Raw genomic sequence first — 22130 nt, 5'->3', positions numbered from 1 at the left:
TCAGCACATCCAAAAATTGATATTCAAACAGACAATTGCATATCGGACAACTTGAGTCGTATACAGATATATATAGCTAAATTATTTGGTGCGCTTGCAGATGTTGCGATGCGCTTCCATTTGGTGGCCCAGCAGCTCCTGGCCGCATTTGGGGCACTCTGTGGTCTGCTTGTAGAGCGAGCGCTGGCGCATCTGACGCGGTGTCATGTCACTCTCACTGCTCCTTGGGGACTCACTGGACTCGCTGGATGAGCTGAGCTCTAAGGCAGCTATGTCGGCACTTGAGTAGCCGGAGCTCTTCAAAATCTCACGCTTTGATGTTGCGGACTGGCGCCTGTTCACCTTTGGCTTATGTTTGTTTTTCGGCTTGTTGATGCTGTTGCTGTCGCCGGGCAGTGGGCCGTTCGGCTTAATGGTTGGCGGCGGCACACGAATGGTGATGCTGCAGCCATCAAGATGATTGGAAAACTCTGAACGTTTCATTTTCTCAAAGCAAATGGGACAGCTGGTTATGTCGTTGCCAGCATCGTATTGATAGCGCGAGCTGCAGGGCACCACATCATTCTCACGCTGGAACTCCTGCAGGAGCGTATCCTCGCCGAATATATCATCGATGATCGACTGATCGGCCAGCTCAGCGGCAGCACTCAGTTCACTGATAGTATCATCGTACTCATCATCAATCATAAAGATCTCATCGTCCCCATACAGCGTCTCATCCTCCATCACCTCACGCTTGATGTTGATGGTGCGCTCCTGGCTGGACAATTGTGAAGTAGTTTTGGCAACGGCTGGTGCCGCCACCTTGGGCACCGGCTGCACATCGTCGTCGCTGTCTGAAATATTTATGACAGGCTCGGTCACATCGCATACCATTACATCTTTATCGTAGGACACCCAGCCACCGGTATTTTCGGAAATCCGACGACGCTTGCTTGGATTGTTGCGCTCGGGTTCTGGCTCCTGCTTGATCTCCTTCTTCACCTTCACCTTCTCCTTCTTTTGATCATTGTTTTCGAAACGCTTTGACCATACCTCACGCAAATGATTGAGATTGACAGTGTCCGAGAAGCGAGCAGGGCTGGCAGCGGGGTCGGTACTGCCATTGCTCATACTGTAGCCCTTGCCTTGCATTTCATCTTGATTCGGTAAAGTGGGTTTGACATCGCCTTTGCTGTCCTCGTCGGCGCTGCTTAGGTCGATTAGGTCTTTGAAGCCGACCACATTGTTACGCCTCTTGGTGCCAGCACTAGGCCCGCGGCCACCAAAGGGGTTGCCCGATAAGCCCGGATATGATGTGGGCGGAAAGGCGCCCGGCAGACCGAGAGCCGGCTGCACTTGTGGCAATAGGTTAACTGAAGGCTTTGGCTTGCCAAAATAATTGCGTATATCATCACCAGCTGTTGTTGTTGTTGTTTCATTCTTGAATTTGGTTGTGTACTTCGGTCCTTTGGGTTTTGGCATTGATTTGCTGCCAGCGGGCTTGGCTGGCTCACTCACCTTCTCGAAGGTGCCGCCGCAATCGCGCTGATGCTTGGCCCACCATTGATCGCTCGGGCCGGGCGCACGGTTCGAGGTGCGCTTCACCCAGCCCTGGAAGGGATGGTGAAACTGGCAGACGCCATTGCAGCGCCAAATGTGAGTCTTATAGGCATTCACCTCATCGTGAAAGGTATGATAGACGGTTATATTGGTGCCAGCGACTTTATTAATGATGCCCATGATGCGCTTAAAGTTTGGTCCATGTCCGCCATTACCCTCGCGTATATTGAGCACAAAGCAATAGGCGTGTATCATTTCGTGCTGCCAAAATGGAATACAAATCGTATACGTTCAGATGATATGCCGTAAAGCATGAATGGGGTTCGTGAGCTCACCAGCAATGTTTCGACCAAGTCCTTGCGTGGACGCAGCTTTAGCAGCGGCTCACTGAGCCGTATGATTATCTCCTTGACGAATCGATTGCCACGCTGATAGCAAATGCCAGCACAGGAATACATGCGCTTGCTCCACTCAACAACAACGGCGCCAAGACGCTTCTGAAAAAACTTCTGATCGAAGCGGACAAACATGGCAAATATGTCGGGTGTGGGATCAACTAGCTCCCACTCCGGATGCACTAGATTTTGTGTTTGATCCAAATAGTTATTGTAACCAACTGGCGGCGAGCTGGATGCCTTCATTAAGTCCATATTTTTCTTGCGCTGCATACACACATACAGATAAGGTTTAATAGAAATAAGAAGCGTTGCAATGCGAATTGAAATCTGATATATTTACGCTTGAGGGTGTCTCCTTGTTTATATTATCATTTTTGTTGTTGTTATTGTTTGTGTTGTTGCTGTTGCTAGAATTATGTTTAGAGCTGGTCATGTCGAGGGCAAAGACTTCTTCATTGTCAACAGTTTCATTGTCGCTGACGTCTGCATCTTCGGCATCTATTTCGGCCTGAAGTTTCAGAGCCAGTTGGTAGTCACTATCATCCTGACCTGACTTATTCTCTGTCTTTTCCTAGCCATAGAGTTACAAATTCGGACAAATTCTTTTGTGTGTGCAAAAACTGCGTTGTAACTTACATGAGCTGTTTCCGAATTGCTTTCAGAATTGTCGCCATTGAGCTGCTCCTGTAATTTCAGTGCAAATAGATAGTCCGGATCATCGGACATTTTGTACACAGTAAATGCAATTTAATGCGACCCGTCCACAGCAGGCAACTTCAACGTTCTTTAAAATTCGCAGCAATGTCGCGGCTACTGCGCGATTAGAACACAGCTGTGTGATTTGGAACTTCTGGCAACACTGTTCACAAGTATATTTTTCGATAAATATTTGATGCCCTCTGTTATTGACGACATATGTATATGAAAATAACAATTGTTTGACATTTCAGTTTTTTTCTACTTTTGAAGCCAAAAACTGCAGGCCTACTTTTCCAACTACTACTCCTGCTACCAAGACTACAGCAATAATATAGTTTTTTTTTTTTAGATCTATATTTTGGTATCGATTGGTTTGCTGAATAAATATGTGTGCTTTCGATAAATTACCAATGTATCGGTCCTTGGTTTTTGCATCCAAATGGTAACAAACCGCTCTTTAAATTTGCTAACGTAATCAAGACTAAGCAATGACAGTGTAACATATATAGATCAAAATACCCATAAAAAAAAGAAACAAACAAAACAACAAAAAAACTACATAATAAAATGTACACAATTCTAAAACTCATTCATACACAAATAAATATCCGGGAAATTTAATTCCACTGTTAACCAACTACGTGAGTGCAAGCGAATTTGAGTTATCCAATCTGCAATCGCTCTAATTTATCAGTTAATTGATGTCCCATTTAGTAAGCATACATGCTACCGGGAATAGCCACCAAAGCTGGTGATATGCAAAAGCCAAAGACTATATACGATGGGCAAATCGGGAGCTTATTTAACATTTGCACAGTTCGCGCCAAATAAATTCTGCGAGCTGTGAACGGCACATGTGCACAAGCGCTCACCCACACACGCGCATGTGCACATATGCGAGGGCACGCACGCACGCCAGAAGGAACGCGCTTTTTTTGTTTAAGCACATTTCTTGTTGATAGACGATAAATTGCGTGAATTTCGCAATAAATTTAAAGTTTCTGTCCATTATTGACGGACAGACGGATAGACAAACGAACAGAGTTAATCGAGCCAGCTCGTTGACCCGAAAAAGTATATATATTCATTATGGTGTCTACCGCACCTCCTTCTGCCTGTGACATCCAACAAAGCCACTATACCCTGATTTGCCTGATACAATATAAATAAACTAATACATATATTCCTCTTATAGATAAAAAGTCAAATAAATCGCAAATCACGGCAACTGCAGGCGTTTGCATAATGGAGCCAACTTTAACACCTTACTATGTAGGCCTGGAAAGATTTATGAAAGAGTTCCCTCATCTCGAGAACAATTCTATACAATTCCCGGCCAATGGGAGGTTAAGCAAAGACGAACACATGAACAACAATGCGAACATGGCTAGCAACGGTGAAATTCCAAATCGGCTGAAACCCATTGATTATGACGTCAACAGGTGCACTGATAACAATCTGCTTGTCTTCGAAATTGTCGATCCGAGTCAGATGACGCAGGAGCAGCTAGACTACGTCCAGAACTGTGATCTCTTTTCACCAAACATGATTCCGTCAACGTCTAGTAAGCGCCTGTACGAAAGGCAGGGAACGAGAGCTATAAGCCAGGTAGCATGACTTCCTTCAGCTCAATTCAGTTTCATATGACTATCTGAATTAATTTGCATTTTACTTTTTGCAGGTTGAGAACAATTGGGTGCCATCGTCGGCACCACCATTGCCTGTCTCTGAAGATTTCAATCTTTATACGGAAAATTTTCCACCACTACCAGTGCCAAAGCGCAATGGGATGCGAAAATTTTAACCAGGAATCCATTTATATAAGATGACCTGATTTTTCTATTTGGAGACGGTGAAAGACACATGCACACAGTTTCAGCGTCAGGTTTCATCACGAAATTAGGGTACTTTTACATAAAAATATATTGGATCTGTCACTTTAAATTCCATTTTCTACACATTTTATATAGTCTTATAGTCTGTTTTTATAACAGTTTTGCCAGTAATTTTCGTACTTAAGAGAAAACTATGAAAATATGAAGCCTAAAATGAAAATGGTGCTATGGCATTGAAGCCAAACCAATTGTATTACAATTAAAAATTATGTAAGGAATAGTATTTTTATATACATATCCATTGTTATTACAAATAAAAACGCCTATTATCAATATTATGTTAATTAATTTAACAATACGCCCTTTTTGATAGCTATACGCATCTTTTTCGAATAGCCGTTAATCATAAGCTGTCTACTATTCTAACGGGACTTGAGAAATTTGCTACAAAAAGTGACCAAGTTTTTTACCTAAACAAAAATACTGCAAAAATACGGTAACAAACAAAATTGTCATTATGAGCTGCCACCTCGATAAGAAATCGGAATTCACGTATTCCAATTTAAAAATAAAAATAATATTTAATACAACCAAAGTATTATGCTTTGATTTATTTATTCAATTATTTCATTATTGATTGCGATTTAAAATAAAAAAATTTTTAAGAATCTCCAGCTTTGGCAAAAAATTTGCAACGTCTGGCAGCCCTGGTCGGACGATAGTAGGCGCTGCTGTGGAAATCTGGCCTTTGAGTCCAATCTGAATATTTTGAAGCAGTTTCATTTGATATAGAACAGAGGACAAAAGCAGTAAAATTCTAATGGATTTTGGACGCGACAACAATCAGGACTTTTTCGAGAAACTGCACAGGTGAGCCGTGCCGTGCCGTGTCGTGTCGTGTCGGATAACTAGCCAAATGCCTAATCTCTGTCGCTTGCAGCACTGATGGCCCACGTAATTTACGTCAGATCTTTGAGGACGATGACAAACCGTTGCTAAACGAGTCCAGCAATCTGCGCTATCAGCCACAGTCGTCCACAAAGCAGCAGGAGCAGCAGAATGAACAACAGCAGCAGGATGAACAGCAACAACAACAATCGCCAACACCGCAGCTACAAGAAAAGCTCAAAGGAATGATGATTGCCTCGATTTCGCGGAACAAGCGTGATGTAATGGCAGTTGAAAGCTGGAGCACGGTGGTGGCCAAAGTGGCGCACGGATTCAATGGCAGCGAAAATGTTGGACGCGTGGGCGTTGCGCTCTCACGGAATGGTGCCGGAGCTGCCAAGCTGGTCGTGTACAAGAGTCGGACACAGCTGTTGAGTACCCTGCTGCTGACCAAGTCGGCACAATCCTCGTCGCCGCGTATCGGGTCAGCCAATGTGATACTACGTGAATCATATATGCAGTTCTACGACGATGAACAGCATTTCTGGAGCCTGCGGTTTGAGGTTGCCAAGGATGAGGAGGAGTTCACCGCTGCCTTAATGAAGCTTGGCCTGCCCATCGAGGAGCTGCGCATCAATGAGGTTGACAAATCAAGCAATGACCCGCTATCCACATCGAATACATTGCCGCAGGCGCAGTTGGCACCGGCGCTGAGGCAAAAGATCTCCGAAACGTCAGGGTCACTTGCTAATCCAGAGGCATTGCCCAGAACCTTCGACAGCGAAAGTGAATCACCACACTCCACAGAAGACAGCGTTACCACACACCGGGCACGCTCGTTTAAGTATTCTCAGAAGACATTGCCAGCGAAGAGCACCAAAGTGTCGCTGCCGAAGAAGCTAGATCCGAATAAGTCTTCCGCGACGCCCTCTAGCAAACTGGAGCTGTATCTTGATGAGCAACGGGCCACTGGCCATGCCATGGACAAGAAAATGGACACCATATTGCAGGCCATGTGCCGGCTGACAAGCAACAGCAATTTGCCATTGAAAGAGAGCAGCGGCGATTCGATGGTCGTCTCGATTGAGCATAAGGATTCGAGGAAACTGGATAGTATTCTGCAGGCGATGAGCCGGGTGGCCAACAACAGTGGGATGCAACAGTTAGGCGAGAGTCTGGACACAACTCGCGGCAACACAGACAATGAGGATGAGCTGCTTGAGCTGGAGCAGAAGCTGCTCGATTTCAAAAAGGAGAATCGTTCGCTTATGAAGAGCCTGCGGGCGAAAGAGCAGGCGCTCGCCGATCTGCGCGCCTCCACTTGTGCCCTCTGCGAGGAGCTGCTGGCCCAGAACAGTGAGCTCAAACAGCAGAATACAGCGCTCATTGCGGCTATGACCAATCAGAGCAGCTCCACCTCTCTCACAGCCATTGTTCCCGTTGGCAATTCGGCATTCACTGTCGGCGACTGCGAGAATTGCGAAAAGTACTTGACAAAGATATCGGGGCTGGAGCGTCGCCTCTCCACACTGCAGAGTGCTCTGCTCAATTATACGGCCAGTGGCCAAACGACGCCAGCAGCAGCAGCAACAACAACAGCAACGACAACAAGCCTATCGACAGCACAGGCACCGCCCCAGGCTGCTCCACCGCCACTCTAGAGATTAGGGCATTTCATCTTGACCAAAATGTTCTACATTGTATTATATTTACTGTATTACTGGCGCGCGTGCGTGCGTGTGTTCCTGGTGTGAGTGTGTGTGTATGGGTGAATGCGTATGTGTATGTGCACGCACGTTAATTTAAGTGTTGTCTACATAATATGTTAAATTATCAATTAAGACCGTTTTCGATCAAATGCCTCCTCTTAAATAAAACATAAAAAATTGAAGAAAATCAATAAATTTGGCCTGTAGTGCAATCGGCAACAAATCTCATGTTTCCCGTTAACCAAAAATACTGCGTCAACTATGTATAATTTTCGTGATTATTAAATGTAAAAGTCCTATAATAAGTTGAATTGTAAATAATAGTAGTTGCCGCCAATAGTCCTAAATAAATCTGACTATACAATTGAAAGAAAAGTCTACATATGTATATATCACTCTGGTTAGTCAAAGTAAGGGAAGGTAGCGCGTGCGCATGACGTCACAATTGCCATGCTTTGCTTTGCATAATTGCAAAATGCAACTATGCGTGCTTACTGTTATTCGTGAGCATGTATGATGCCCATCCTTAAATATATTTGCAAACAACGTAATATATTTATGTAGCTAATCGTAGCTGCAGATGAAGAGTAATATAGCCTTGGTTGGGTATCCAAAACTTAGCACAAGAAATACTTACTACACAATTTAGGCTGATCTCGACACTTATCCAATCGGACATACATATGTACATACATATACATACATTCGTGTCGATAAGCAGCAGCGCCCATACAAATTAACAGTAAACAATATACTTATGTATATGTATGCATGTATATAAATTGATATTGAACAAATTTGTACAAACTAATTTGTTTTATTTGCAAATCATAAATGACTTCTTTCAAGAGAGGATTGTCAACTAAAAACTAATACGAGTTCCATAGTGGCTTCATGCCTGTGTGTCTGTGTGTGTGACAGAATGTAGGTGCATGTGTGTCTGTGTTTGTGTAGTGTGCGTGTGGATTGGAAGTTCTGCTTTTGGTTGAGGAAGCGCAGGATAACGAAATTGGCTTCACAGATTCATCCATGCAATATATGGTACTAATAACTCTAGCCTAAGTTGTTCTAATTTCTCATTTCTCGCTTCGTTTCATTTGTTTTGCCTTTTAACTAAATGCCATTGCAAGTGCTTTGGGTAGTCGTTCTTAGCTAGTTAGTAGGTGCTGCTATCGCTTTGACTGCTGAGGTAACTGCTGGCACCTGCTGCACTGCCAGCGCCGCCAGTGCCGGCTCCGGCATTGACGCTAGTGCGATGCCTCTTGCGCTTGGACTTGGATTTTTTGCGACGCAGCGCTGTTGTCTCAGCTTTGCGTTTATATTTGCCCTGGCGTTTCTTTTTACGCCCATACTCATCTGATTCGCTGGTGCTGGACTCTTCGTTATCGCTGGAATCGGATTCGGTGTCGCTGGATGAATCACTTGACGATTCGCTGTCCGACGATGAGGTTGATGAGGTGCTGGAGGAGTTGCTGCTGCTAGTGCTGGCAGCTCGACGACGCTTCGATTTTTTGCTGGTGCGTTGTTTCTTCTGCTTCTTAGAAACATCTGATGATTTACTGTTAGCTTTAATCTTTGACTCCTTGTGCTTCTTGCTCTTTCTCTTGCGTTTCTTGTGCCGTTCAGCTTTCGTGTGTTTCGATGCGACTGTTTTGCTGCTGCTGCTGCGCTTGATGTGTTTGTTGCCGCCGCTGCTACTGCTGTTTTTCTTATCTGGCTTGGTTGCCTCTGCTGCAACTGGTTCAATATTGCCCTCGGCTTTCAGCTCCTGGGCCCGCAGTTCGGTCAACGGCGTTAAATAATCGAGCTCCGAGTCAGAGCTGGTGCTTTCCACATCGAGCAATATCTCCTTGTTGGGATCAACCTAGGCGATGGGCGGAATTTGTTATGCTCTGGCCTTGTCTACTTGCCATTTTGCCAGTGCATAGCGGCTTTTGCTTACCTTGAGAAAATTGCGGCATTGGTAGGTCAGGTGACCCGCGTAGCCGCACTTCTTGCATGCCGAACGCAACGTATCTTTGTTGGAATTAGCTAGCGGAAAGTTCATCTCGCTTGCAGTTCTTGTTTCTTTCTCTTATTTCAATTTTACTTGGCCATTAATTAACGTGATTGCGGCTCTGGCGTTTAGTTTGATCTGCCTTAGCTACCACACGGCGGCTGTTGTTGTTGTTCGGCTTGTATCGATACAGCTATCGATAAGCACGCGATAGCCATAAACGGGACAGGCACCAGAAAGTCGTTCTCACTGACACCGTTACAAGAACTGACCTGTTTGCTTTCGCAATGCAATGGAATGAAAAAGTCAATGATCAAGTGATTTTTTTGAATAGGTGGGCTTTAATAATATTTCTCAAAATTTTCAATGTATTGAAACATAAGATATACATTGATTTAATGGAATTGTTTACTGATTCTCTGATTCTAAAGCTTGACACATTTCAATTAAATTGCTATGGTTAACAAAAATATGTGTTTCTGTTCACTCAATATGCGTTTTTTAGCGTTAAAAAATATGAATAGAGCACGCTCATTGATACATGGTAATAATGCATTTTCGCATTCGCTATTTTCGATTAATGTATATATTGATTCTTTTTGCAAATTGCACTAGTAAACAATGCAAACAATCGATAATTGCCATCGATAGTGTTATTGTACTCGTGGACACTTGCCTATCGAGTAGTAAAACAAATTTTGCAGTGCAAGTGTGTCCAGTGTATGATAGATGTGTCAGAGTATTGGCAATTGTTGTAAACGAATTCGCCGTGCGTTGACAACTGGAGTGTAGCAAAGTGCTAGCAGGTTTCCAACAAAAAGCTTTCACCTCTTTTTGCACGCCATCACTCACACACACACACACACAATACACAATACAGAACAAACACTCACTGCACAAATAGAACAATATCTGCAACTTCAATTGAATTGGGAAACCCCCCAGCAAGATGCAACAGAACTCGGCCAGCAATCCGTTTTCGGTGGCTGCCTATGGCGAACGACCCCAAATGGGGCTGGACGTTGAGTTCGGAGCGGATCCGGCCAGCGGTGCAGCATTCTTCCAAAGCGATGGCCGTAAACATGACGATCTTAAGCAGATGCTCGACAGCAACAAGGATGGCCTTAAGCTGGAGGCCATGAAGCGCATCATTGGTATGATTGCACGTGGCCGAGATGCCAGCGATCTGTTCCCGGCTGTAGTCAAGAATGTGGTATCCAAGAACATTGAGGTAAAGAAGCTGGTGTATGTGTACTTGGTGCGCTATGCCGAGGAGCAACAGGATTTGGCGCTGCTCTCCATATCGACATTTCAGCGTGCACTCAAAGATCCCAATCAGCTGATACGTGCGTCCGCCTTGCGTGTGCTCTCTTCCATACGGGTCAGCATGATTGTGCCCATCGTAATGCTGGCAATCCGCGACAGCGCCGCAGATCTCAGTCCCTATGTACGCAAGACGGCGGCGCATGCCATACCCAAGCTCTATTCGCTGGATGCTGACCAAAAGGATGAGCTGGTCACGGTGATTGAGAAGCTGCTCTCAGATCGCACCACCCTGGTTGTGGGCTCCGCAGTGATGGCCTTCGATGAGGTAGAGGCTTCGACATGCTATTCGAATACTTTCATGTCATTGATGACGGTTTCTTTCATTTGATTCTGATTCAGGTTTGTCCGGAACGCGTGGATCTGATACACAAAAACTACCGCAAGCTGTGCAATCTGCTTGTGGATGTGGATGAATGGGGTCAGGTGATCATCATCAATATGCTGACTCGCTATGCGCGCACACAGTTTGTGGATCCCAATGCGGACGAGGAGCACGGCCAGGGCGAGTCCCTGGATGCCGATGCGCCGGCCAATGAGCGATTCTATGACGAATCCTCAAGTTCCAGCAGCGACGAGGAGGCCAGCAGCGATGACGAGGCACCAGGCCAAACCAAAGCCAAGTCCAGCAAGTCGAGCAGCAGCAACAACAACAACAACAACAACAACAACAACAATGACAAGAATAAGGCTAAGGATAAGGAGAAAGACAACGACAACAACTGCAGCAACAGCAGCAGCAACAACAGCTACCACATCGATCTCGACCATCGCCTGCTGTTGCGCCAGACCAAGCCGCTGCTGCAGTCACGCAACGCCTCCGTTGTGATGGCCGTCGCCCAGCTGTATCACCATGTGGCGCCCCGCAACGAGGTGCAGCTGATAGCCAAGGCACTCATCCGTCTATTGCGATCCCACAAGGAGGTGCAGAGCGTGGTGCTCAATTGCATTGCATCGATGTCGGCGCGTCGCAAAGCGATCTTCGAGCCCCATCTGAAATCGTTCTTTGTGCGCACCAGCGATCCAACGCATCTCAAACTACTCAAGCTGGACATACTCACCAATCTGGCGTCTGCCTCGAGCATATCGCTCATCTTACGCGAGTTCCAAACCTACATCTCCAGCAATGATCGGCCCTTCGTGGCGGCCACCATTCAGGCCATTGGACGCTGTGCGGCGAGCATCAAGGCTGTCACCGAGACCTGCCTGAGCGGCCTCGTCCATCTGCTCTCGAATCACGATGGTGAGCTATAGCTGATTCAATATCAATCAAATCCGAATGCCCTAATCCTTTCCTACTCGAATCTCAATTTAGAGCACGTTGTCGCCGAGAGTGTGGTGGTCATCAAGAAGCTGCTGCAGAGCAAGGCCGCCGAGCACTATGAGATTATCACCCAGATGGCCAAGCTGATTGACTACATCAATGTGGCAGCTGCCCGGGCGGCCATCATCTGGCTAATTGGCGAATACAATGAGAAGGTGCCGCTGATAGCGCCCGATGTGCTGCGCAAGATGGCCAAATCGTTTGTGGACGAGCAGGATGTGGTCAAGCTTCAGGTGCTCAATCTGGGCGTCAAACTGTATCTGACCAATCCGGAGCAGACCTCGCTGCTCTGCCAGTACGTATTTACGCTGGCCCGCTACGACACCAACTACGATGTGCGCGATCGTGCGCGCTTCTTGCGCCAGTTCATCTTCCCCGCCAGCGGCGGCAGCACCGTGCTCTCCCAGCATGCACGGGAGATATTCCTGGCCGCGAAGCCGGCCCCAGTGCCGGAGAGCAAGTATCGCGATGGCAATCCCTACCAGCTGGGCTCGCTCTCTCACTATTTGAATATGCAGGCAACGGGCTACAAGGAGCTGCCTCCCTTCCCCGCTGTGGCGCCCGATTCGAGTGTGCGCAACATTGCTGGCTATATGCAGGAGAAGCTGCCCGGCGAGAGTCCGGCGCGCAGCAAATCCTCGTCGCAGGGCGCTGCCAAGGGGGCGGGCGACAAGGGCTTCCTATCCGAATCAGAGAAGTCATCCGCATACACCGGCTCCAGTGGCAGCAGCAGCGGCAGCAGCGGCTCCTCTGGCAGCGACGGCTCCTCCGGCAGCGACAGCGAGCCGGAGCCGGAGCAGGGGGCGACGCAGCCGTCGAAGGCCGATCGGATCCAAGCACAAGGCAAGGCGACTAAGGCGGCCGTTGCTAGTGCCCAGCTGATCGATGACATCAACAATAGCAGCAGCAGCAGCAACCCGATCGATCCGCTGGCTGTGGCTGCCGGTGCCGCCGTCGCTGCTTCCTCAACGGGCAACAACAACAACAACAATGCTGTCGCCAACTCAGGCACCTCCGACAGCGGCGAATCGTCGTTCTACAGCGGCAGCAGCAGCGACGAATCCGACAGCGACTCGGCCAGCGACAACGAGCAGCAGCAGCAGCAGCAGCAGCAATCGCAAGCGCAGTCAAAGAATGCTTCATCCGCCGATCAGAAGCAGGCGAAACCACAGCTGGAGCCACAGTCGCAGTCGTCAGCTAAAACCAATTTGGATCTGCTGCTCGATCTGGATGATATACCGCCCATTGGGCCAGTGATGACGCCCTCGTTAGGGGGCTTTCTTACACCAGGTGAGATCTGCTCTCTCTCTCTCTCTCTCTCTCTTTCTCTTAAGAGATTTGCTCAGCGATTCATATGTTCCATTTGCAGGCACTCCCATGCTGCCCGGCCAGGCCGCACTGCAGCCGGTGCAGGCGAGCAATCGCATCGAGCTGGTTGGACCCTCGCACACAGAGTTCAAGCACAAGGAGCTGCTGAACAAGGTGAGCGGCCATGGGCTGCAGCTGTCGTATCGTTTCACGCGTGCGCCGCATCTATATTCGGCGGCCATGTGCTCCATTGAGCTGCAGTTCCAGAATCGCAGCGACCAGGTGCTGACCAACATACGGATGGGCCAGCAACAGCTGCCGCCGGGCATGCAGCTGAGCGAGTTTGCCCCGATCGCCCAGCTGCAGCCGGAGCAGCTGGCCAGCGGCATTCTGGGCGTCGATTTCAATGACACAACGCATGCCATTGACTTCGAGCTCATCTCCAGCGGCGGCTGTGCACGGGTGCAGCTGAAGCCGCCAGTTGGCGAGCTGGTGCGCTCTGTGCAGATCAGCGAGAGCTTTCACAAGGAGGAGCGCGCCAAGCTGCGCGGCATGAACGAGCACCAGTGCGAGCTGCGCGGCGTGCAGCGGGACCTCACCGATCTGCTGGCGCTCAAGCAAAAGGTCTACGAATGCATCAATGTGGCCCACACGTACAGCTCGGCCAGCAATCAGCTCCATTGCTTTGCCGGCCAAACGCTGAGCTCCAAGAGTCTCGTGCTGCTCACCCTGCAATGGCAAACGGACGAGGCGCTCACGCTGCTGGTCAACTGCGAGAAGATGGTGATCGGATCGATGGTGCTCAACGAGCTGCGCAACGCGCTGCAGCAGAGTTTTGTCATGTGAATTGCGATGGATGCGTATGTGTATATGTATGTCTATATACTATAGATGATCAGCAGTCACATTTAGCCAGGGCAACACGAGATGGTTTCTTATAGAAGCAGTCGCCGCACTATGTAAAGCTAAGCAGAACAAAAACAATACAACCAACTAAACCTATATATGTACATGTATATATGTATATATGGGGATATATGTCCATATATATGTATATACATATATCTCTGTACTAGCCTAGATTAAGCCAGACGCGATTCCATGCAGCTTAAATGAATGTAAGAGCTAAGCAACAATTTATATAGTCTCATCTGTGTCTCTGTGTGTGTGGGTGTGTATGTATGTCTACATATAAATGTGTATGTGTATGTATGTATATATAATCTGTAACTACCTTAAGTATCCTATATATATATATATGTATATGTACGTACATGTTTATATATTCATGTGAACTCTAGCAATCGTGTTTGATGTTGTAACTCTGTTGCCTTCGTGCTCTATGCGGCCTTTCTCAAATCGTAGCATAACATAGAAGTTCTCTCTATATAGATATATGTATTGATAAATATATATGTATATACGTAATATATGTATATATATATTTGTCTAAGTGTCGTAATGTTAACTGAATTGTTGCCTCTTCAAATTTACTTTATTGAAAATTATTTTTGCTTATATATGTATATACATACATATACATATTTATATATAAGAAATATATACACATCATGTACATGGCCTTTTGAGCATTTAGAAAGAGAAAGATAGAGCAATAGATAGAGAAAGAAGAAAATGCTTAAGCTTGCGCTTTTGTTTTCTATACATCAATATATATGTATGTATATATATGTAAATCGATTGTAAGACTATTTTCATGCCAGCCAATGTTTAGCAGTTGATAAACTCTATATATATATATATATGTGTATGTATATATAGATGTGCATATGTATTGCTGGAGCTTAGCTCCAATCTGTAACCCATTTATCTAAATGTCTATTTTGAAAGATTCAATATTGCGCCGCGCTATAACTAAGCCGTTTCCTACGCCAACTTTTCAAGCTCCCCCCATTTTAATACTAGCTAAATCTTATTCATATTAAAGAGAGAGATATATATGCATATATATGTACATCAAAGATTTTTCGAGGCATCTTTGTTGTTCGTTTCGAATAAATACTTCTTTTTTTTATATAAATATATATACATATATTCAATGAGCGATTCGCGATTCCAAACTAATGAAAATCCAATTAAAAATCATATGTTTATTATTATTATATATTATATATTATATATTATATGCTTTTAAAAATTACGCTAAATGAACAAAAATCTATTGAAATAAACGGAATGTTTTAAAAAACGAAAATAACGAAATGTTTTCTTCTCTTGAGACTTTGAAGTATACTCGGACTCAAGAGAGCATACGTAGGTCGTCTTCGTCTCAATATACCCCACCTGCATCTAAAATTTGTCTAAATCTCAACTCGAAATAAAACAAACTTTTATGTTTTTTTTTTTTTTGCTTTTTCTAATTTATTGTGATTTTTGAGTTTTTTTTTTCATCGTTTTGTTGTTGTTGTTTCTGCTTGTCTTTTTTGTTTTTGCTTTGATTTGCACAATTAAAAAGCTCAATTTCATGCTTATAATATAAACCATTAAGATTTTAGTTAGCTAGATTAGTTGTTGCACAGCTGCACTTAAAAATTTGTTTGTTTTTTGGTTAGGTTTAGGTTTTGTAGGTTTTTGCGTTTGGAGGTTAAGTTTAACTGTATTTCTTCAAATCGAACAGTAAGAACGGGCAACTAAGTGTTAGAGTGTGTTAGAGAGAGAGGGTGGGAGCAAGAGGCTGTGTTGAGTAGGTGAATGAACTGCTTGCTGTGTGGGTGGTAGGTGAACTGCTTTGCCAATGGAACTGCTTGCTGTCGGTAAATGGGCGCAAAATTTGAATTCCTTTTGCTCGTTCGTAAGACTTAGATAGAAGGAGGACTAGTTAGAGAATTGAATTGGTATTATTAATTGGTTAAATTGTGTTTATGTGTTTAGCCAAATGAATCTTAAATGATGGAGAGTATGTTTGACCTTATGCATGCTGTGATTGGATAGAATGTCGATGAGTTTGTAGATAATAGCGGGGATTATTATGTGGTTGTTGTTTTTTGGCTTAGAATGAGCAATGCATATATATGTATATATGAATATATAGATTAGGCCTATATGTATATATATGTAAGTATATGTATGTGTAGGATAGGTAGGCATATGAGCATGGATAGCGTTAAGTGTTGCGTTGTTCTTTAAAGTATTCGTTAAATGAAGTTTCGTTCAGTTTTCGTATGTATATAGTATTCATATGTCATATATCATGTATACTTATACTATATTTATATATGTATGCATATATGTATATATATATAGATATAGTATTATATAATCCGGACATTGTTTTCATATTTCATATAAAACTAGTTTGTTTGTTTTTTTACGTATATATATAGTTATATATATATGTATATGTATATATTATTTATGTATGTATATGCAGGTATTTTTATATATATGTATATATATATTTATGCACACATACACATATGCTTGCTGTATGCTTGTATGTGATGTATATGATTTTTATATATTTATATATATATATATTTATTTATATATATGTCTAGGGATGATTTTCAATCACTTATTGTTACTTACGGTGTTTTGTATAATGTATGCTTTGCTTGGACTGATCGGACGCTTTGAGTTTTCTGAGCTTTCTTCTAAGCGGTTCTCATATTAGCATTTGCTTTCTCTTTCTTGCTTACTTTTGATGACATATAAAGCATGTTGTGTGTGTGTGTGTGGTGTGTGTTTCATTTAAATGTAAGATCAATCAAGCACCAGGCGCTTATCTCTCAGCTTTAGCTAACTAGCTAAAGAGAGAGAGAGAGACATATAGATGTGTCTATTTCTTTCCTTGACATTACTTGATGCATTTGAAGTTCTTCTGTCAAATTTAACAAGCAGTGTCAACTGCATGTTAAATATTAAACATATGGTTTAAGGAATTTTCTTGAAACACAAAATCAAAATCAAAGTTAAATATTTAACAGACCTTGGAACAACTGCTTGTCAGCTAACATTAGCTTTGACATGGACATTGGACAAAAAAAAAAGGAAATAAAAAGGAAAGTTATATGTGTGTGTGTGTCGTGCGTAAATTTGTAATTTTTCAGTATTTTTCAGTATTTTGCAGTATTTTTGTAGTACTTTTTTCTTTGCTTTTCAGATCTAAACTTAGTTTGAAGCTAGGGCATATTTGTATACATATATTGATGTCTGTGTGTATGTGGGTGTGTGTATGAGGGGGCAGGGGATAGGTTAATGTAGTTTTGATTACGCCATTATTATTCAGTTATATGTATGTATATATGTATATATAATGCTTGCATATAATGCTATATATACTCGCGTGTACTTCTTTCATATACGTATATCATTATATATATGTATATACGTATATAGAGAGCTATACACATAATGCATAGATGCAGAAAATGTTATAGTTGCTGCTGCTGCTGTTGTTGCTGTTGCTGTTGTTGTTCTTCTTGTTGTTGTTATATATCCTTGGAGTATCCTGCTAGTTAGTGGCTTAACTTTAGTTTTTAGGGACTAAGGCCGGCAAATCGTGTCGCGTGCTTAAAGTTTCTTATACCAATATAGATAATGCTCGCCATCCTCGACCATTAGCTCATCGACACCTAAGAGTGAAGAGAGTGAAAGTATATCGATTATTATATGTATGTATATAGACAACAGATAGAGATTATATAGATCGGGTTAGCGCTACCCACCAACAGGCGCAATAAGCTGATTCCCAGGCGTATTATTTGGATCGGGTAGTTCGGGCAATCTGTATAGCAGCCAATAGTGATATCTAGATGTGGATAAATGTGGATTAGTGCTATATATGCATGTAATCTCCCATCTGGTGCGACTTACCCTCGCGGTTCCTCGTTCTTGCCATAGAGCGTGTGCACATAATGCCCATTGGGCCACTCGCGCGCCTCGAAAATGAATCTGCAGCGGGAAGAATAGAGAGTTTAGAGAGGTATACCTACAAGTAGGTAGTCTAGATAATGCATTGTGGATCTATTGATTCGACCTAGAACTATCTATCCTGTTAATTTCAGACTAGATTTGATATGCTACTCCATACTTATAGAAATGGGGTTTTGGGATCTGGCTCAGATCAGAGTGGGTCCTAACCTTGGATCCATTTCGGCTGCCTGTGTCATGGCCTTGAAGAAGCTCGTGTTCTTTGGCGAGACGAGGGAGAGGGAGAAGGCCTCGGTCACATTGGAGCCCACCCAGAGGGTGTAGGTGTACGAGATGTTCTTGGCGTCCGACTCCTCGGCCGAGGAGCTCAGTCCGAAGGGCAACGCCAGCTTTGGTTCACCGTTCTCTGCACAACGGGAAGGATGTTAGTATGGGCCGGTAAAGGAATCGGGGTGAATGGATTGGGCTCACCTGTGGGATCGCTGCTCTCGCGTATGACATGGTCGCATTGGAGGGCGCGCACTGCGCCCAATCCCTTCCAGCCGAGGGCCAGGATGATGTCGGCGGTGAGGCCGACGCCAATGTCCGGCTCCTGGCCGTCCTGGAGCGGCTCCTCGCTCCAGCCGCCGTCGGCGCGCTGCCTGCTCAGTATGTACCGTGAGGCAGCCGTGCGATTCCAGTGGCCGGCCGGATCGTACTCCAGATCCTGGAGCGCCTGCATGGCCAGCGCTGTGCTGCGCAGCGAGCCGAAGCTGCCGCGCTGATCCTGCAGGCTGGCCAGGCCGCGGGCCGGCCGGCGCACAAAGTGCTGCAGGTGGCGATGACGATGGTCGGTCACGATGCAGCGCAGCGCCAGGATCACCATGGCGATGGCATCGACGCTCTGGTCCGTCACGCCGCTGGCTATGTCCAGGAGCCGGCGTATTTGGCGCTTGCGCACATGCGCTGCCGAGCTGCAGGCGGAGAGGGTGGTCAGGGCGAACTCGATGTCCTGGGCGGGCTCGTGATGCTGCAGCGTGGCCACTAAATCGTGTCCATGGAAATGCTTGGGATCCTTGCACAGAGAGCCCAGGGCCAGCACATACCGTGCCAGCTTGTCCAGATTGAGCGGCTTGGGCAGCGTATGGTGGCGATCGAGCATGGCCAGGATCTCGATTTCCATCTCCTTCACGGAGAGCATGTCCTCCAGCTCCTGTATCACCTGCAGATGGGCATCGGCACTCTCATTGGGATCCCGGCCGCCGGAGAGCTCCTTGGCCAGGATCACCACGTGCGTGTCGTTGCCCCAGCCATAGTCCGAGGCGCGTTTCTCCTTCAGCCAATCCAAGGCACGCAAAATCGCCTCCTGCTCGCCTTTGTTGGGCGTGGCCGAGCCAATTATCTCGTGCGGCGGCGCTGCCGCAGTCGACGTCGCAGTCGCTGCTGACTCTGCCGTGCCGTTGCCGTTGCCGTTACCTGTGGGCGGCAGCGCTGCAACAGCGGCGCCGACGCTGGACGTGGTCTCCTGCTGCTGCTGCTGCTCAATGGCGGCCAGCGTAGCGGCAGCGCTGCTAGTTGTTGTTGTCGTTGTCGTCACTGCTGTCGCTGCGCTGCTGCTGCTGCTGGTGCTGCTGCTAGTGCTGCTGCTAGTGCTGCTGTTGTTGCTGTTGCTGTTGTTGCTCTGCTCAGCGCTGGCATCGCTGCTGTTGCTGTTGCCGCTGCCGGTGCTAACGGTAAAGTTGTCGTAGTCAGCGCCCAGGGGCTGCTGAGGCAGCGGCGCGGCTGTGCTCGAAGTAAAGCTGGGACTGCCCAGCACGCCGGCTTCGACAGCGGGCAGCGTTGCGTTCTCAGTCAGCGTCAGCGCCGGCAGCGCGATGAGCAGCAACAGCAGCGGCAGTGAATGCATCTTTGTTGTTGTTGGTGTTGCTGTTGGTATTCCTTTTATGATTATGCTCAGTCAGCTGGAAAAAGAGAGAGGAAGAGGTAGAGGGAGAGAGAATAAGCAACGAGTGAAGCAAAAGGCAAAAGTCAGCAACCAGGAAGATGCAAGGGCAGCGAGCGAGAGAGGCGAAGCGGGGCCAGTGCGCAGGCAATGGCGGCAATGGAGGCGTTGCCTTGAACTGAATTCGCTGCACACCAACACTCACACAAACACACACACACACATATACACGGACATATTGCATATTACATTTTTGCTAACGTCATGCAATTATCGATAATTATAAGCAAAGATCGATATGCCGTCCATTGCCCACACTATTCTGTGCCGGTGTGTGTGTGTGTGTGTCAATTAGTCATCATAAAACTAGACAGAAAGTTGCCAAGCAGCAAGGCGCGCGACACACACAAAGGAAACCAAGCTCTCTGTGGGTGTATCGATGCATGGGTGTGCGTGCGTGTATGTGTGCATGGGAGAGAGAGAGGGAGAGGCGGAGAGCACGGGCTGGGCTTGCCGCTGTATGAGCAATAAAAGTTAATTAAGTGGCAACAAAAGTGTTGTGCTGCCGCTTACATAATGCAATAAATACGGCAAGGATGTGCCATGAGCAGCGTCATAAGCAGAAGCAAAAATTGTTTTTAATCAAATTAATGACACAAAGCAGCGACAGCGGCAGCAGCAGCAGCAGCAATAATAGCAAACAGCAACAACAACAAAGTCAGTAAAGCTGCTGCTGCTACTGCTGCTAGGTGCCGGAAAGTCTGCAATGACAACGGCAACACTGGCGCCTGCTGTGCGTGCTTGCAGGACAGCAACACTGGTGCCCCCCGCCTGTTGTTGCTGTTGTTCATGTTTTCGCGTAATTAACTGCACTTTATGAACACTCACGCTCACGCGGATTCGCACTCTCTCCTGCCATCTCCATCTCTCTCTCTCTCTCTTATGACACTTGCTCAACTTTAACTTCATTATGCTGCCTGCTGTCGACTTACCTGCTAAGTCTTTGTCACTCCCTTTCTCACTCTCTGCTCGGGCTGTCGCTCTCGTGCTCGGTCGCTTTGCGCTTTGTATGTTTGTCGTCTATTATCCGTTATTGCTATTGCTATTGTTGTTGTTGCTATTGCTGCGTTTTGTGGCCTCTCGTTGTTGTTGTTGTTGTTGTCGTTGTCTTGTCTTGTTATTGCTGCTTCTGCTGCTGCTGCTGCCACTGATGTCTATTGATTTTTTATGCCAGGACTAGGCGACGTTTGTTTAACTCTGTTCAAATATTAGTTGTTGTGACTGTAGTTGTGCGCGCACACACATTGGCTCGCACAATCAATAAATTATGAATGGCTAATCTTGTTGTTGTTGCTCTTGCTTTTGTTTTATATAATCGCAGGACACTGTGTGGTATATCCCTATATACTTGCACGCATATACATATAATACATATATTAGATATATATATGTATATATTTGTGAGTGGGCTTCTTCTATAATTGCTAATAACGGTCTGAACTAACGGAACTTTGTGGTATTAGCAGCATATCGGCTGCCTGCTCTCAGCTACACGCACACGCACACCCACTCACTGGGACAGGGACACGCACACGGACACTGACTCACACAGCTGTTCGTTGCAAAAGTAACGGCACTGAAGCTGCGTTTATTTCACGATTCCAATTGGTTGTCTAACTATTGTTGTTGTTGCCTTCGATGCTTCCTCTGCTGCTGCAGTTGATCTTGTTGTTATTGTATTGTAGATGCTGGCATTGCTGTTTAGTTACTTAAGCTGCTATCGTTGTTGTTAGTGTTGTCTGCACTGACAGTTGTTCAATCAAGTTGTTGTGGCGGTTGCCGTCCGCTCTCGACTGACTCTTTATAAGACAGGCACTGCACGCACGGCTAACAAAATAACACACAAAAAAAAAAACATGTCTGTACGTGCCGTGCTGCCACTATTCATAGGGCTACGTGCAGGATATACGCGCGATATGGCAGCTCGCTTCAGCCTGGTTGCACGAATGGTTGAATTCAAAATGGGTGTGTGTCAAAGCTAAGGTGTGTCTGTGCTAAGTATGTGGAGACTTACAAAGCGTGTTTAGATTATATTTTGCATGTTGAATTGGGTGTATGTCAGAGCTAAAATTTCGTTACCCTTGCCCTTTTTCGAATCGGGTGCGAGTCTTAACTAATATTCAGGCTTTAGTGCAACAAGGATAGAGGCGCCTGGCGTTAGGCGTCTGTACCTCAATTGAAGTTTGGCTTTCTGTGTAGCAAAGGAAGAGGTTGGTGTATCGTTCAGAAGGTGT

At 45.7% G+C, this 22130-nt stretch overlaps 6 protein-coding genes across 6 annotated transcripts; 3 read left to right on the top strand and 3 right to left on the bottom strand.

The window, feature by feature from the left end:
• On the bottom strand, positions 1-2866 carry mh (DNA-dependent metalloprotease SPRTN). The gene is made up of 4 exons (XM_030389232.2): positions 2577-2866; positions 2281-2511; positions 1878-2204; positions 1-1803 (listed from the first exon to the last, which is right to left on the bottom strand). Exons 1-4 carry the CDS (start codon positions 2664-2666, stop codon positions 82-84), a joined length of 2370 nt encoding a protein of 789 aa, XP_030245092.2. The 5' UTR covers positions 2667-2866; the 3' UTR covers positions 1-81.
• A 258-nt stretch (positions 2867-3124) lies between these two features.
• LOC108657031 (uncharacterized) lies at positions 3125-4585 on the top strand. Its single transcript, XM_018109478.3, has 3 exons — positions 3125-3280; positions 3835-4247; positions 4321-4585. Exons 2-3 carry the CDS (start codon positions 3885-3887, stop codon positions 4441-4443), a joined length of 486 nt encoding a protein of 161 aa, XP_017964967.1. The 5' UTR covers positions 3125-3280; positions 3835-3884; the 3' UTR covers positions 4444-4585.
• Positions 4586-5164: 579 nt separating this feature from the next.
• Positions 5165-7197, top strand: LOC108656950 (uncharacterized). Its single transcript, XM_018109379.3, has 2 exons — positions 5165-5344; positions 5415-7197. Exons 1-2 carry the CDS (start codon positions 5295-5297, stop codon positions 7021-7023), a joined length of 1659 nt encoding a protein of 552 aa, XP_017964868.1. The 5' UTR covers positions 5165-5294; the 3' UTR covers positions 7024-7197.
• LOC108657007 (uncharacterized) lies at positions 5413-9293 on the bottom strand. The gene is made up of 2 exons (XM_018109451.3): positions 9014-9293; positions 5413-8935 (listed from the first exon to the last, which is right to left on the bottom strand). The coding sequence occupies exons 1-2, from the start codon at positions 9116-9118 to the stop codon at positions 8228-8230; spliced, it is 813 nt and encodes a 270-aa protein (XP_017964940.1). The 5' UTR covers positions 9119-9293; the 3' UTR covers positions 5413-8227.
• A 411-nt stretch (positions 9294-9704) lies between these two features.
• On the top strand, positions 9705-15238 carry rb (adaptor related protein complex 3 subunit ruby). Its single transcript, XM_018109317.3, has 4 exons — positions 9705-10658; positions 10733-11633; positions 11706-13004; positions 13084-15238. The coding sequence occupies exons 1-4, from the start codon at positions 10017-10019 to the stop codon at positions 13866-13868; spliced, it is 3627 nt and encodes a 1208-aa protein (XP_017964806.1). The 5' UTR covers positions 9705-10016; the 3' UTR covers positions 13869-15238.
• Positions 15239-16430: 1192 nt separating this feature from the next.
• LOC108656946 (uncharacterized protein CG3556) lies at positions 16431-21738 on the bottom strand. The gene is made up of 6 exons (XM_018109372.2): positions 20829-21738; positions 18387-19855; positions 18126-18321; positions 17859-17936; positions 17711-17793; positions 16431-17617 (listed from the first exon to the last, which is right to left on the bottom strand). The coding sequence occupies exons 2-6, from the start codon at positions 19798-19800 to the stop codon at positions 17556-17558; spliced, it is 1833 nt and encodes a 610-aa protein (XP_017964861.1). The 5' UTR covers positions 19801-19855; positions 20829-21738; the 3' UTR covers positions 16431-17555.
• Positions 21739-22130: the final 392 nt, after the last annotated feature.

Source organism: Drosophila navojoa, chromosome X (genome assembly GCF_054131105.1).
Source record: "Drosophila navojoa isolate 15081-1374.11 chromosome X, UAZ_NAV_1.0, whole genome shotgun sequence".
NCBI classification, from domain to species: Eukaryota; Metazoa; Arthropoda; class Insecta; order Diptera; family Drosophilidae; genus Drosophila; species Drosophila navojoa.
Note: the sequence above shows the minus strand (reverse complement) of the source record. Positions and strands in the feature narration are given on the sequence as shown.